Consider the following 15,939-nt stretch of genomic DNA (forward strand, 5'->3'; position numbering starts at 1 on the left):
TTTCGTTAGAGTGCACCTCTCTTTCATCACGATGAGTATGTTTGGAGCAAATAATGTAATTACAAATCTGTATTTAATAATAATTAAATCATCTTATATTATGGAACAGTTTCTATTTCCCACTTTGTAAAATCATAAATTTCTATGGTTTTAACCAAAAAGATGTAATTTTGAGAGAAGATAGATTTAATAGATAATTTGACCATGTAATTTATATGGAAAATGGGAAATGAATGAACATTATGCATATATCTTTTGATTTGTGTTATATTTCACTATTTAGAAATTTGAACATTATATTCAACATTTAGAATAGCCCACTATTTCATTTAAAGATCATATTATTCCGCTAACATAAGGCTTTAAAAATATAGGCAAAAATTACGCAGCTCATCAATACGACACACGCAATACTTTTCTTTACCGGTTCGAATACGAAGTAGCTCTACTGCAAGCAATTCCAATTGACGGTTACGAACAATGGATCACGAGGGAAGAAGACATACCAAGAACAAATTGTCCACACGGATTAAACATGATGGAAACAAAGATAATTTATGGTAGCTACAAAAGTATTACGAAGCCTTGAATGAGCGAGCATTAAATAAGGTTCACTTGAAGATGAAACTAACAAGGTTCCTTAAGCTGATGCAAAGCAATTGCACAGGTTCTCATTCGGAACTAACTGAAGAAATGACCGAAGCATTACTTAAGCTGCACCTCCTGCTCCTTTGCCCTTCTTCCTCTGGATCTTCTTCATGTAGAATTCCAGCTCTTTTCCTTCCAATATGTATCTAAGAATCATAGACCACAAAGAAGAATGACCAATTAGTTCAGATGGCAGAGGAATAGGGAGAAAGACAGGTTGTAGCTACTTGAGAAGATCTTCTAATGGTTGGTTATTCTTACCCATCTGCTCGGCCACACTGACCAGGGCGAGAGGAGATACAAGCCAACAACCTTCCACTGCTAAATTGCTCCTCGATGTGGGCATCGAGTTTGCGACCCTGCTGACGCTTCTCCAGCTTCCTGGTGACATGATTACTCTTATTTGCTTCCTCTGTAGCAGGTTCAGCCTCCTGTCCCTGCCGCCAATGCAAAGGAGCACGTTAAATGAGAAGATAATCATCAAATTTAGTCCACAGAAATTTGAACATATCATAAGAAAGCAGTGGAGTCCTCTACATTGAATCACATGATTTTATGTATCTTAAGAAGGCAGTGGAGTTACTCCATTGAATCACATGCTGAGAATCAAGCAAAAGATAACCCTGAATGGAGACCTTGGTAGATTGTGCTAAAGAATCACAATATTAACATAAAGCTCTATAAAATACAAAGCACGGTAACTACAAGGTAAGCCAACTCCAGCACAATGGTTTTCTAAGCCAATTAAAATTAGAAGACTCACAGATATTCAAGTCAAAAAGCCGTGTTACAACATGATCCAAAAGCTATCCAACAAAACTTGCCAACAACATCAATTAGGGGACAAACTTTTATACAATCAGTGCATACATCAGTTAAAGAAGAAAAAGACGATAACCGCTAGGATTATGTTAGGACATTGTATTATAGTCGAATTAGTTGAGAGCAAGTTTAGACATTGACAGTTAATATTAAATTGTACAAGAACAACATAGCACCCTAGATTTCTCACTTTAATAATTTGTGTATTACCAACACCTTTAGTATTAAGATAGTTTCAATTCCAAAAGAAGTTAAATGGTTACAATGAACAAAGAAAAACTGATAGTATTCTTGTAACTACAAAACAACTTTAGTTAAGACTTTAATGGTGAAAGCATTATGAAACTAAGAAAAACAGTATATTCTCAACTTCACAGCTAAAAGGGGTATCAGTGCTCTTGGATAAACATTGTTCACTATTTAGTGCACATAACTTAGACCTTCTATTTAACTTTTTGGATAGATATCTCTAGCCGTACGTGATTAAATTGTGATCAGTAAGGCACTATTTTGGACATAATAGCACAGATAAAGCCTGCACAATGCCCAAAATAACAACTAAAATCCTAAATAAAAGTTTTGTTCAACTTAATCCATAAAAACATTTGTTGGGAATGTTAAGGCTATCGAAGGCCATCTACAGGGACTGAAATACCAATTTTAAAAATCTATTTCCTAGCATGCTAGTAAGTCCAATCATTTGTGATGTGCAAATTTATTGTCAGATCATGTGTAAATCAGCCCACAATCATGTGTGTAAAAGCAGCCCCAACATCATCAGTGTAAAAAAAAAAATCCAATCATCTTAAAATATTCACCATTAATGATCAAATCAAACAAGTAGATAACAAGTCAATGATCCAACCTCAGAATGAGGCATCTATTTCATCGCCACATATATGGTGCTAAAAATCTGAAATTCACATATGTTGAACATATTTCTTGTTAAGGCTTAAGTTGCCTGCTCAGTTATAATGCATAGACAATCTCTGACATTACATCTTTTAACCCATGAACTAATCTTTTAGGTAATAAGAAAACTGCAACCTTTGTGTAAATTTCCTTTTGCTTGAAACCCAGCACTATATTAGCGGAATCTTCTCATTTTCAAACTAAACTAAAAAACACATCTGAAAAAGGTTTTCATGATAAATTACATAAAGTTCCTTCTGTGGTACCAAAATGCCAGATAACTGTTATAATTTCTAACCAAATCAAAGAGACTGGTCAGAAAAACTAGCATTCATAGCACCGAGAAGTATAACACTGAAACCTACACTACAATGGACTAAAACTTCACTGATGAAATTAGTTGATCATGCCATAAAATGCATGATTAGTAACCTTAATTGAGACCAAAAGGTTAAGACCCTTCACAGTTATGATACTAGAATCAAACATCTACTTTTAATCTATGTGGTTTTAGGAAACATAACATCAGAATAACCACTTGGTGGCCAATGCAGATATACAATACTGCAGTCCCAACTTCCACCAAACCTCTTCTCATCACTATCCACAAATGAGAAACCCTACTTATGAAGAACATATAAAATCTAGAGAAAGCATCAAAGTTAATGCTACCAAACAAGACAACTGAGCCCTCACTGGCGTAAAACTACAAATAATCATCAGCTCCATTTATTTGGAGTCAACAAATTAATAACATGAAAAAATGAACAAAGCTATAATCCCCAGGAAGCCCACCTCTGGAAAATCTGAGATATAGCCTTGTAAGCAGTATCAGAACCCGAATAAAACAAACACAATCCAAAGTGCTATCAAAAAACAATTTAACTAAAAGCAAAATCCGATGGATATATGGGACAACAGAAAACATAACATCAAAGAAATTCACCTCAGTTGCTTCCTTCTTAACAGCAGGGGCTTTCTTCTTCCTGCCAATCTCAACACCATAGTGCTGGAGATACCACTGCTTGAATGGCGCAGCATCAACCTGAATGATGGCACTCTTCACAAGGGTCTGGGTCCTCACAAGCTCGTTGTTTGAAGCGTTGTAGACCACATCAAGGATACGGGTCTTGCGTGTCACTGCCTCACTCCCCCATGAGTAGTTCCCATGATCCAAGCGGAGGGCCCTCCACTTCACGTTGCCTCCTCGAACTCGAACCCTCCTCACAGTCTTGTTGCTCGAAAGTTTGGTATTAGCTGGTTGCCTTCCCAACTCATACCTTTCAAGACAAATGGTAAAACACGCTAAGATTACATCGAGAAAAAACCGTCCCCAACAAAACTAACGAAAATAACACGTTTGATAACCAAATCTGAAGATTTAAGAAATAGATAGCAAGAGAAAACAGTGAGAACAGCGCAACTCATCGCTTAGAATAAAAATCTCGACATTTTTAAGAGAAATCATGCGAATCAGAACTGTACAAGCAAGAAAGCATCAAAATGAACTAAAGAATCGCCAACATTCAACGAGTGGGGTGTCACAATTCACGTAAAGTACAATCACATCACATAATGACAAGAAACAAACGCTACAAGCAATCAACACCGCAAACGAGATGAAAAAACATCAGATGAGGTGGTTTTACTACGACAGAGAAAACATATAAGGAACTAACTTTCTCTTCTTCCGCCACGCCTTCTTCTTCCCTCCGGTGGCCCGCCTCTTGTGCATGGAGTCCCGCGAGATACCTGCGAGCAGAAGGGCAACGTCATGGGTACACAGATCTCAGGGTTTCCAACTGTGGATCGAGAACCTAGCGTTCCGATCCTTACCCATATTGTCCGGTCGCGGCAAGCAGCTTCCTCTCTCTCCCCGGTACTTCTGCCGCCGCCCTCGTCGCTCCTCTCTCTCGCACACCCTCCCTGCCCTCAAACCCTAGCCTTTTATATCGCGACTTCATTATATCGGCCAGGGTGTTCGCATATAGATTCTTATGCGTACACTGTCTCGACGGTCGGACTAAACCGGAATCGGACTTGGCCTGGTCGAACCAGACCCGTCGATCAACGTAGTAATCAGGTCTGGACTTTGGCTCACCCATACTAATTATTATTATAATCAAACACAATATTTTGTTCTACAAGCTTCTTATATTTCCATTTGTTTTATACATGTAATGTATAGGTAAAAGGTATATGCTTGTAGAGAGATAGATGGCTTCATCTAAACAAGTTTTTGACCAAGTAGCATTTGGCTAGCTAGTCCTTTTTATTTTACTACTTAATATGATATGTCTATGCTTGTCAAAATAAATTTATATGAATTTAATTTTTTTTGTGTTCATAAAGTCAATTCCAAAGTAGACAATATTTTAATAATTAAAATATCATGTATAAAATTATTTCGAGTATGTTTTTTAGTGTATGTGTGGTCTTAGTACAATACAAATATAATTTTTTTAGAAAATAAAATTCAATATTATAAAAACAATAATCGCTTATACAATTTTTTATAAGTGAGTTTAGCTATTCTTTCTATAAAAAAAAGTATATTGGATATATTGTCTTTTAAAAATTTATCAGGTGTCTGATATGGACATTATTTTTTATTATCAATTAAAAGTTAATACTATTTGGTCATAAAAATGATATCATTAATAAGGAAAATATGTGTCATTAATAAGGTTTATTGGGCATAGGTCATCTATAGGCATGTGTCATATTTGAAGGAAGGTATGTTCCTCTCTCCTATGGTTTTCGATCGAATTAAGAGCTCGGTTGAGGATCACATCTTGTTCTAACATATGGAACTCTTCATACTTCGTAAAGCTTAGTCGATATTCTTAATTAATCAATTTCTAAGGAGGCCTCGTTCTCATTTCTTCTCCCTCACACGTTTTTGTCATACTCAATTTTTATCCGAATTTAAAGTATTAAATATTCTTGCTAAGAGAGCTTTGGTTTATTCGTGGGGAGACTCTACATCTCATCCCTTGATATCCTAATTCTTCAACCTTTTTGAGAATTTTAAGTTTGCTCTTATTTAAGTTCAAATATTAGAACTCTTACTAGACTCATAAATATCTTTTGAATTATATATAATTTATTAATTTTATTAAACTTGATAGGGAATATTCTGGTACTGTCTATGTGACAACGATCAAGGTTTTATAAGATGATACTGCATGACATGAAATAGTATAGGTTGACTTATATCACTTAAAGAATATGTATCGATCGCTTTGAGTATTAACGGTCATTTAACGACCTGAGTATGGTTGACTCCCTATGAAATATATAAATATCGACCCTTCGGTCAGTACCGTAGGATTAGACCTCAAACACAAAGAAATACTTTTGGATTTACCTCATACTAACTTAGGCTTCAGAGGGGTCGAGTTGAGAATCTCCCTCCTAACATTGATCTCTTGTATAAGAAGACAATACTGAAGTAAGAATCCAAATCCCAGGGTTGATTCTAGAGACGTCGGTTCCAACCCGACCTTGCCCTTCCATCCCCGTTAATATGAAGTACCGTGAAAAGTTGGAAGTATAATTAATTTTGATTTCATTACTCAAATGATTATTTAATCTAACATATCAAATGATTCACAGATGGACTAATCATTTGATTTGATATTCAGTTTTTGATTAAACATCTGATTGTTTGACATGATGGTCGATTCATCGATTAATCATTCATCTAAATTATTCATTTATTTGGATAAAATATTTGCTATATCTCGTAGCAAACACATTCAACACATAATTAGTTTCTCAATTTTATCAATAAAATAATATTAGATTATATATATAATAATATTTTTTATAAATCCGATTTATGTTTGAATCCAAATTCGAAATTTCAAGAACACGTTCAACGCACGTGTTATTGGGTCGGTATAGTTTCAGTCAACAATATGATTTAGTTGCATGCTGCCGCCTTTGTTTTATTTCTTTTTCTCCTTGTTTTTGACTCCTTTCCGCTGCCCGATTGCCTTCCAAACCCTAACCCTAGCATCGGCTCGTCGGACCTCCGGTTATGGAGGCGGTGGTGGAGGGCCTATGGTCGCTGGCGGAGGAGGCGGAACTCCGCCGCGATTACGGCGCAGCCGCCAAGTGCCTGGAGTCTCTCCTCCAGTGCGGAGCCTCTCTACTCCCCCTCGTGGAGATCCGCACCCGCCTCCGCCTCGCCCACCTCCTCCTGTCCCGTTCTCACAACCTCAACCACGCCAAGGCCCACCTCGAGCGCGCCCTCCTACTCCTCTCCTCCGCCCGCTCCGCAGCCCTCCACCTCAAGCTCAGCGCCCACTCCCTCCTCGCCCGCTGCTACCACCTCATCGGCGCCATCCCTTCCCAGAAGCACATCCTCCTCCGTGCTCTCGACCTCCTCTCGTCCTCCGCTGCCGGCGGCTCCCTCCCTCCTGCTGCCACCCTTCTTTGGTCTGCGAATTTTTATTCCCATCTCGCTTCTACCCTCGTCATCGACGGGGATCACCCTGGCGCTCTCTCCGCTCTCTCCTCTGGCTTTGGGGCAGCTGCGGAGCTCCGCAGCTCTGAGCTGCAGCTCTTCTTTGCAGCCTCTGCCCTCCACGTCCACCTCCTTCACTGGGAGGACCCACCGTCCGTCGAAGACACTGTCCGCAAGTGTCTCGAGCTGTGGGAGTCCATTCCATTCGACCAGGTTCCACCTTCCTGCCATTTTCACCCTCAACATAGGCAATTTGTATAACCCTATTTTCATGATCTCACTAGTTCTATTGCTGCAGAGACAGCACTACATTGGATTGTTCTTCTATAACGAGTTGCTCCAAACCTTCTATTTGCTGAGGATTTGTGACTATAAGGGTGCAGCTCAGCATGTTGAAAAATTGGATGCCGCCATGAAAAGCGAGCAGCAGAAGGTTCAGCATGTGAAAGAATTAATTGCAGAGCTGAATTCTGTGAACAGGAGCCTCTTCCAATCTAATTTACAGCGGAGAGATAGGTTGTCATTGTATGAGAAGCAGAGCCAGCTTCAGGAGCAGTTGAGAATGGCTACTGGGGTGGACTCCACTAACAAGTTGTTGGATCTTGATGACAAGTTGCTATTGGCACCTCCACCAATGGATGGGGAGTGGCTTCCGAGAGGTGCTGTCTCTGCATTGGTGGATCTCATGGTTGTCATGTTGGGTCGCCCAAAGGGGGTATTTAAGGAGTGTGGAAGGCGGATACAGTCTGGACTGCAGTTAATTTATGGTAAATTTGTGTATGATAAGCCACATCTTGCTGTATTTCATTCAGTTTTTTTTTTGTGTTTTTGTGGTTAATTTTTATGATTGACATGGTTGAATAACATAGTCATCTATCTGGTATTTGGTTCCATGAACCTGTCTTGCATTATCTTCCCTTAGTGGCCCAAAATACCTAATAACAAATAATTGCATTGTTACGGTTTTTACTCCAAGCATGTGATGCATGGAATGAAACTGAGTTGAGGGCAAAAAAAAAAGTAATATTTTTCTAGAAAGTATTCAAATCGTGTTAAATATAATTTGTGTTAGATTCTTACATGAAGATCTCCTGACTTGTGTGCAGAGGAACTAGCGAAATTAGGTGTCGTCGATGGTAGGAGAGGTATGTAGTTTCTGCTCTCAGTGTTTTATCATGCTATATTATATTTTTCTTCAGCATTTTTTTGTTATTTGTACCTTGTATTATAGGGGTGAGGGGGTCGAGGTTGGGGGAACAAAATTGTGTATATGTGCTTCTTCTTAATTACTATTTTTGGATTTTTGATAGGCCTGGGGTTGGGTTTGGATTGTGGTTAGGGTGCTTGGATACTCACATTCTCTATGAAATATCTTGCATATTTGTATCATAATTATCTTGTCCAAATAATTTTGCTTTTTAGAAAGCATCCAATGTATAACTGTCTAAATCATCTATATTTGATTACATTGCATGAGTGCAATGCTCCATGTGTTTTAATCATTGTTGGAATCTACAAAAGATCAAGTCAGGAATAAATGAGTATATGAAAATGTATGTAATGAAGAATTAATTTAATTGATTGCTGTATTATTTGATAATGACAACAAAGCTTGTGCAAAAATCAAATGAAAATAGTGGAAAAATCTCGACAGACTGGTCCAAGACGATGTCGGGAATATGAGAAAAATTTGGCAGAAGAGGAATTTTACCATTATTAGACTGGGCAATGCAATCTGGGTGGAAAACTTTTGACATATTGAAAGACAACACCATAAGGAATTATATATTGGATTTGAGTCTTTTGTCCAATTACCTATATAATTAATCGTACATTTATGTTCTGAGCATGGTTATGAGTTTCAGTCCACTCTTCCAGGGTCCCAGCATGGTATTGGCTCAGGGATCCATGAGATGCCATGCTGGGGAAGGATTTGCAGCGTACTCTTATGCATATTGTTGGCTGGCGTTACTTGAGACAGATCCTATTTCTAATGAGTTGGCAAAAAAATAGATTAGTTTACTTTAGATAAATTTAGTTCTTTGCATCTTTTGTCCAAATCGTTGCCTTTTTCAATTTTACTTATCATAAGAAGTGTTCATATGGTGCTTAGAGGTGGATTTGCAGCACTCAGCAATCTGGATGGCTGGGCTGTATCTGATGCTTCTAATGCAATTCCTGGAAAACAAAGTTGCAGTAGAACTTACTCGGTCGGAGTTTGTTGAAGCTCAAGAGGTAGATTCTCTTAACAACTGATGGCTCAATGACTGAGTATATATTTTTGTTGTATTGTAGAATTCATTTCATTGACTTTGTTATGATTCCCTAGTAACATTTGCTCCGGTTGTTGATAAAGTTTGTGGTACCTTCTATGGGACTTACAAGACAAAGATTGAGTTTCATGATATGTGTGCCTCTTTTCTTGATGTTGCAATTCCAAAGATATAGTGACAACAAAATATAAATAAGTTATGCCTTTTAAAAATATAGAAAATTAATTCAGGAGTGGTTTCCTTCTGTTTTCGATCGTCTTAGCTCCCTGTCTTTGACTTGTTCCTTTCCATCTAATCTTTCTTCTATGCATAAGTCATCAGCTTAAACATCGAATAATAGGTAAATATTCTTACATAATGTCTGAACTTCAATGTTTCAGGTAACTTGTGATGCTTCATTAGTTTTTTTATTTAAATTGCACCAATAATTAGAGTTGAATAATTTGCATCGCTGTGAAATTTCTGTTTTGATTGTTTGAACAAGACTTGAATTAAATTTTTATTTATTGATTGACATGTTGATTGAATATTTATTTGATACTCACTGTGAACACAAGGAATTCAGTTGTGTTTGTGAAACAGTTGTTTCTGAATCTTCTGAAAAATTGAATCTGACAGTATTATTATCCGATGTAAAAAAACACTTTGTAAGTTAATAATTTGTCAACAAGCATATCAATTCGGACAGAATACTAGAAGAGTTGTGGCGTCTTAGTTTCTGCATGTATTACCGGGTTAGAGCAGAAACCATTAAAACTTATGAGGCTTGCTTATACCTTTGGGGTCATTACATGTGATGCAGTTACATGATGCAGATTTTTTTGAAATGCACAAAGAACTTTGAATAAATCCTAAAACTAAGTTAGAATTCAATATCAACTTATGTAGTAAAGGAATAACTAAGGTTCAACATTGAAAAAAAAATCCGAATGAGAAAATCATCTCTAGCAAGTCTTTAATTATTGGCAAAAGAAAAAAAAGATCTACCAGCAATTCAAAAAATAAACCAACAACAACAATATGTTCAAATCAAAATTATTAGGAGACTGTAAATTTAGGCTAAGCCCTAAAGTAGTGGGTATGAATTCATGAATTATTTGGTAATGTATGTACAAGTTCATGTCTCACCAGGAAAAGGCTCATGGCAGTCAAGCTGGATCTGCTAAAAATACTAAAAATAGGAGAAACTCAAGTGCAGATGAGCTGGTAAAGCTGTTCTCATATAGGCTCAAGAGTAAACTTCTCTTTCTTCCACCCTTAAGCTACTTTCCATCCTAGTGATATATGTATGATGGAAATAATTGTGTCTATCTTATCTAAAAAATGGGAAACAAATACCCAAGTATCAGAAATCATTAAAATCACAAAAGTATCATACAAAAGAATCTAGCCTAATAATAAAATAAAACAAATAAAACATCAATGATGTGAATAACTCCTAAATCTAGGTGACCAAAGGCTATGAGCTTACATTAACATGAATCTTCTTCGCCATTGAACTTTGTTGAGGGCAATATACCTAATCAACTAAGGCCATCAAATATGTTTATGCTGTTTCTAACAAACTTAATGTCTTCTTATGGATCTAGGTGATCAAAGGCTATGAGCTTACATTAACTTGGATCTTCTTCACCATTGAACTTTGTTGAGGGCAATATATCTAATCAACTAAGTCTATCAAATATGTTTATGCTGTTTCTAACAAACTTAATGCCTTATTCTATCTCTTCATGCATCATTAATAATAATTAATTCACCATATGAATTTGGTGCATCTATAAGTCTTATTTGAATATGTCCGCAAAACCTTCCAGTTTCCCCTCATTTTTCCCTTGGAATTATCCTGAATTGCACAAGAGTGTAAATGGACCTTCTCTAATATTCTCTACTAATCCCATTCCTCCATCTCAACGTCCTCATCAGAGAGACTAACTGTAGATTTCAAATAGATCAAGATTCTTGTAGTGAAGTGAATGCGGCTGATTTCTGAAATGAAATCTGTGGTTGCATGTATTAGATACCAATGATTAAAGCTGCAAGAGAATCCAAGTAACATAGTACTTTTCATTGTTTATTAGCTTCAGTGTCACTGTGTTCTCTATCTCAACTTTTTTACCCTCTTCTCACAGGCATTAGTGCAAATGAAGGATTGGTTTGTTCGTTTCCCAACAATCTTGCAAGGATGTGAAAGCACTATTGAAATGCTTAGAGGGCAGTATGCTCACTCGGTTGGTTGCTTTCATGAGGCTGCTTTCCATTTTACTGAAGCTACAAAGGTCTCCGATCTCATGTTACAGTGTTCTGCTCATCCATATTAATTTTTTACTCATGAAGAATGCTGAGCTGACATGACTACCATAATTTTGGTTTAACAGAAATTGTGTTTCTTTTTTTAGCTTACTGAAAGCAAATCTGTGCAATCTATGTGCCACGTTTATGCAGCTGTCTCCTATATCTGTATTGGAGATGCTGAATCATCTTCAAAGGTAAATTCTTTGACCAGGAAGTTTAAGACTATTCTTGTATTTTTCTTTTCTTTGACCTTCTAGAATATTGTATGCAACTGAGTAGTTTTCTTCAATTTATGTATAGGCCCTGGATTTGGTAGGGCCAGTTTTCAGAATCATGGATTCGTTTGTTGGAGTGCGGGAGAAAACATGTATCATCTTTGTTTATGGACTTTTGTTGATGAGGCAACATAATCTACAAGAGGCACGGTATGAATGTTAAATTATTATTTACATAACATTATACTTAAGAAGAGTCTTGATTATCTCTAGTTGTTTTTAACTTTTTGTAACTGTGTCGTCTATGTCTTTGCTTGAAGGCAACCATGTTCCTTCGATTTTGTTCCTATCAGTTCTTTCAGGAAGTCTTAATTCTTTTTCTCTATTTGTTGGAATTTCTTTGATTGTGTATGATGCTACTCTATCTATTGAAAGAGACAAAGAAGCATGTTAAATTAGGACAAAATAACTGAAACCATTTATGTATCAGCCTGTTGCCCATGCTTTTATGCCATGTGATGTTTGATTGTTATCAGTCTTGACAAGGTTATTCAGTTCTGATGTATTTACATACCTGATACTGGACAAATCTGTCCTTCCTAAATTGCTTTTGCTTGTATACTTTTCATGTTTCTCTAGAATAACTTTTCATGACAAAGCAATCAATTCTTGAATGCATTTATTTTTGTGAGACAAACTAATTCACATGATTGTTTTAGAGCAAAACTCATTTCATCCATGGCTCAATTAATATTTGAGAAGTGAATGCATTCATCATTCTCAGCTGTTTCATGGTATTATTGATTCTTTTATTTATTGATTTTTGAGATTGTCTTACTTCAGCTATGTCTCTAGCTTTATCTAGGTGTTACTGTTCTTTATAAAGTGTAAAATCATAGCACCTATTACAGGAAAGTTTGTAATATAAATAAGTCTGGTAGAGTATAATATGTTATACACAAATAATATTAATAAAAAAAATCTGAGACTCAAGTATAATATATTGCAGACGTAAAATCTGAGCTATTCATGTCAAAGTTCTTCATATCATTCCCAGAAAGCTGCAATACAATTAGGTCACCAGATTGTATTATGAAATTTGTGTTTTGTGGCTGTGTGATGGTGATAACCAGGTTATTGTTGCTTTCCTGTCCTCTAAGATCTCTTAGCAACTTGTAGTCTTGGCATATTATATATGTCAGTCATGCTTGTTTTTGCAAACATTTTCATGATTACCAGATCTTTTACCGTAGAAAGTGGTTCTCTGTCAAACATTTATTTTGCCACTTTGCAAAACACTTTTAAAAATATTTCTGTTTGTAGGTGGATATAATTGTTGAAACCCGGTTGTTTTTGTATTTTCGCATCTTCGAATGTAATGGTCTTCCTGCAACTCTTCACCTGGCTTTTCTTCCTTCTTATATGAGAAACTGCTTGTAGTGAAGATCAGCTTATAAGTGGGTAAATTGTGTATAACCTTTATATTTCAGAGAAAGTGATTTTTGAAAACTATATGTCTGTCGCTTATAATTTGTGCCTATTGTCCATTGTTACTAATGGAAATTGAAAACTCCTACTGTTCAGTTTTCAAGTAATCCCAGCTTATACATCTTTTATGCAGAATTCGCCTTGCCAGTGGCTTGAAAATAGCACACCAACAATTGGGCAATATTCAACTTGTTTCTCAGTACTTGACAATTCTAGGCACTTTGGCCCTTCAGTTACATGACACTGGACAAGCTAGGGAGATATTGAAGTCATCATTAACACTTGCAAAGACACTCTATGACGTTCCAACTCAGATTTGGGTGCTTTCTGTCTTAACAGGTACTTCGGTCGTACAGCGTGTCTATACTCTGCGTTTCTGCCTTACCAAGCCTTTTTTCCTAGATAAAATTGCATGGTCAGTTCTCATGGCATGCCAGAGAAACTATTAACATGCTGTGGCTGCGCATGAAACCCTGGAACTTCAGACGAACCTGTTATAGGAATGGATATTTGGTCTTTTTATAGTGTAGAACACCCTTAAGTAGGAATGACCCATATCAAAAGTGTAAAATTCATTGAGTTATGCTACTTTCATACAGCTTTATATCGAGAAATAGGCGAGAGAGGAAATGAAATGGAGAACTCAGAGTATGAAAGGAAAAAGGAAGATGACTTACAAAAGAGGCTATCTGAAGCTCATTCACGGATTCATCACCTGGAACTGGTATGCAAAAATAAAGTTATGCACTCATTTAAATTAATACTTTAAAGTCTTATATCATTTTGTCTACCAGATATTAATATACTATATGTTTATATAATATGTACAATCAGTTCGGTTCTATTGCAAATCTTAAACAAGTGGTCAATTACCATTTGATAATCCCAGTTCACCTGGTCATTGGCTTGTAAGTTCCATTCTAGTTGGATTATAGAACTTTATGATTTCAGCTGATGAGAACTTTAGGTGGCCATTACTACTAATTTGGGTTTATTATTTCGGGTCACTTTAATTAAGAATATAAATTATTGGTCCAATAGGCTGTCAGATTGTATATGAAACGATTCATAAATCTTCAAATATCTAGTGGTAGCTCAAGTCTTGAAGGCAAATTAAAATATCATTTTTAGCATATTCAAAAACGTTTTTAGCTTGCATGAATATTAATTTCAAGTTGGAGTCGAATACGATGCAGATTGAGAAGGTGATGGTCAAAGTTCAGCCACTGCATGAAGTTGCAATCCGAAAAGCAATTGCTGGTCCATCAGCAAAGGTTGACCTCGACATCCCTGAGTCTGTCGGTTTGCCGTTCCCCCAACCTGCTGCCTCTGCATCAAGGTTAGGCGAATTTGATTTAGTAAGACGTGGCAAAATGAAGATGTAGCTGCATCCTTGACAGGTAAAACTTGATATCGTGGGCAACAATACAAGATCATATGTTGCACGGTTTGATTCTGTGTTAATAGTGTCATAAAAAGGCCTTCAGGTTGTGTACAAGTTTTTACTCATTGTGTCTATTGAAATGTGATGATTTTTTGTATAGTAAAATGGTCACGTAGTTTCACCATGTTGATAGCAATTTCAGGTCCAGGCGTTATGCTAAAGAACTTAAGCATTGACCTAAGGAAAGATTGCACTCTTGCTACCTGTGATCAGCATCGATAGAAAAAGCTGTTGACCGGCGACCAAGCACATTCATCAATACGAGCAGTCGTTTCTGCTTTATCCAGCAAAACATATCGTCTAGTTGGTATCAATCAGCACGGAGAAAAACCAGCTTTCCCGAAACCATCTGGAATAAAGACAAGGCAAGCAGAGTGCTCATGGCAAACGTAAACAAGAGCTGAAGCCTTTGAAATAGAAAATAGGTATCAGGTACTGCAGAGACCATGCTGCGATGGTCTGCCTGTCCTCATTCCTGCAAAAGAAGAGCCTTGGTCTAAGAGAAGCTCTAACGACGACTGTGACGACGCCCGTCGCCCTTAACAACAGTCTTGAAGGGCACAAACCCAATAGAAGGGTATACCCAACGTTGGACTACTTTGCGACTGCCCAGTTCAAGCCTCCGCCTCGGGGCACTTCTTGCCCACGGCCGCGATGGCCCAGACCACGCCGAACGGGTCCCTCACCTTCCCACAAACGCCACCCTCATACTCCGTCACCTCGCCAACGATCTCCGCTCCTGCGGTCACCGCCTTCTTCATGACCGCGTCCAAATCCTCCGCCTCCAGCCGCAACAAGATTCCACCACCACTCGCCACCGTGGAGCCGTCCTCCCCCCTGCCGTCAGCACCAAAACCGCATCGGTTTAAGAAAGGGAAAGAATGAGCTAATGAAACCCGTACATATGACGGAGCATGGGCCAGGAACCGTGGGACGAGGGAGGCTTACGCGTCGTCGAAGCGGTCGTTGACGAGCAGGAACGACGAGCCGATCTTGAGCTCGGCGGAGAGGATGAGGGGGAGCTCTTGCTCTGCCTTGCGCTTGGGATGCGCCACCCGCCGGAGCTCCTTCGCTCCGAATGCTGCCTTATAGAACTGCACTGCTACCTCCGCCTTCATCCCCGGCACAACCAGCTGCGGCTTGAACCCCAGCAACCCCGTCGTCGCAGTCTCATCGGCCATCGCCTGAAGAAGAAGTTAACCCTAACCCTAGGAGAGAACGAGATATGGAGAGAGCTGCCGCTGAGAAGAGGAAGCAGCGATACGAGAAGCGAGTTCCCTCTTCCGGTGAGGTGGGTATTTATAGAAGGTGAAGGCAGCGAAACCGTAGATATTCATATCGTTCTGCCCATTCTGTGGGTAAAAATAACGA

General features: G+C 38.0%; 3 protein-coding genes across 3 annotated transcripts; 1 reads left to right on the top strand and 2 right to left on the bottom strand.

Moving 5' to 3' along the window:
• Positions 1 to 503: 503 nt before the first annotated feature.
• On the bottom strand, positions 504 to 4,338 carry LOC135648648 (small ribosomal subunit protein eS8). The gene is made up of 5 exons (XM_065166521.1): positions 4,219 to 4,338; positions 4,062 to 4,134; positions 3,329 to 3,662; positions 910 to 1,085; positions 504 to 794 (listed from the first exon to the last, which is right to left on the bottom strand). Exons 1-5 carry the CDS (start codon positions 4,220 to 4,222, stop codon positions 710 to 712), a joined length of 672 nt encoding a protein of 223 aa, XP_065022593.1. The 5' UTR covers positions 4,223 to 4,338; the 3' UTR covers positions 504 to 709.
• Positions 4,339 to 6,334: 1,996 nt separating this feature from the next.
• LOC103997165 (sister chromatid cohesion protein SCC4) lies at positions 6,335 to 14,692 on the top strand. Its single transcript, XM_009418323.3, has 10 exons — positions 6,335 to 7,069; positions 7,155 to 7,623; positions 7,963 to 8,001; positions 8,970 to 9,091; positions 11,259 to 11,405; positions 11,526 to 11,615; positions 11,722 to 11,846; positions 13,258 to 13,463; positions 13,724 to 13,848; positions 14,321 to 14,692. Exons 1-10 carry the CDS (start codon positions 6,428 to 6,430, stop codon positions 14,507 to 14,509), a joined length of 2,154 nt encoding a protein of 717 aa, XP_009416598.1. The 5' UTR covers positions 6,335 to 6,427; the 3' UTR covers positions 14,510 to 14,692.
• Positions 14,693 to 14,958: 266 nt separating this feature from the next.
• On the bottom strand, positions 14,959 to 15,842 carry LOC103997166 (uncharacterized protein At5g48480). The gene is made up of 2 exons (XM_009418324.3): positions 15,517 to 15,842; positions 14,959 to 15,405 (listed from the first exon to the last, which is right to left on the bottom strand). The coding sequence occupies exons 1-2, from the start codon at positions 15,747 to 15,749 to the stop codon at positions 15,183 to 15,185; spliced, it is 456 nt and encodes a 151-aa protein (XP_009416599.1). The 5' UTR covers positions 15,750 to 15,842; the 3' UTR covers positions 14,959 to 15,182.
• Between the last annotated feature and the right edge of the window lie 97 nt (positions 15,843 to 15,939).

Source organism: Musa acuminata, chromosome BXJ3-9 (genome assembly GCF_036884655.1).
Source record: "Musa acuminata AAA Group cultivar baxijiao chromosome BXJ3-9, Cavendish_Baxijiao_AAA, whole genome shotgun sequence".
Classification (NCBI taxonomy): Eukaryota; Viridiplantae; Streptophyta; class Magnoliopsida; order Zingiberales; family Musaceae; genus Musa; species Musa acuminata.

Coding starts and splice junctions, on each gene's coding strand:
- LOC135648648 (XM_065166521.1), bottom strand. Junction 1,086..3,328: donor TTAAGAAGGAAGCAACTGAG/GTGAATTTCTTT, acceptor CATTGGCGGCAG/GGACAGGAGGCTGAACCTGC. Junction 795..909: donor CAGTGTGGCCGAGCAGATGG/GTAAGAATAACC, acceptor TATGATTCTTAG/ATACATATTGGAAGGAAAAG.
- LOC103997166 (XM_009418324.3), bottom strand. CDS start 15,749: ATGGCCGATGAGACTGCGACGACGGGGTTGCTGGGGTTCAAGCCGCAG. Junction 15,406..15,516: donor AACGACCGCTTCGACGACGC/GTAAGCCTCCCT, acceptor TGCTGACGGCAG/GGGGGAGGACGGCTCCACGG.
- LOC103997165 (XM_009418323.3), top strand. CDS start 6,428: ATGGAGGCGGTGGTGGAGGGCCTATGGTCGCTGGCGGAGGAGGCGGAA. Junction 7,070..7,154: donor AGTCCATTCCATTCGACCAG/GTTCCACCTTCC, acceptor CTATTGCTGCAG/AGACAGCACTACATTGGATT. Junction 11,847..13,257: donor CATAATCTACAAGAGGCACG/GTATGAATGTTA, acceptor TCTTTTATGCAG/AATTCGCCTTGCCAGTGGCT.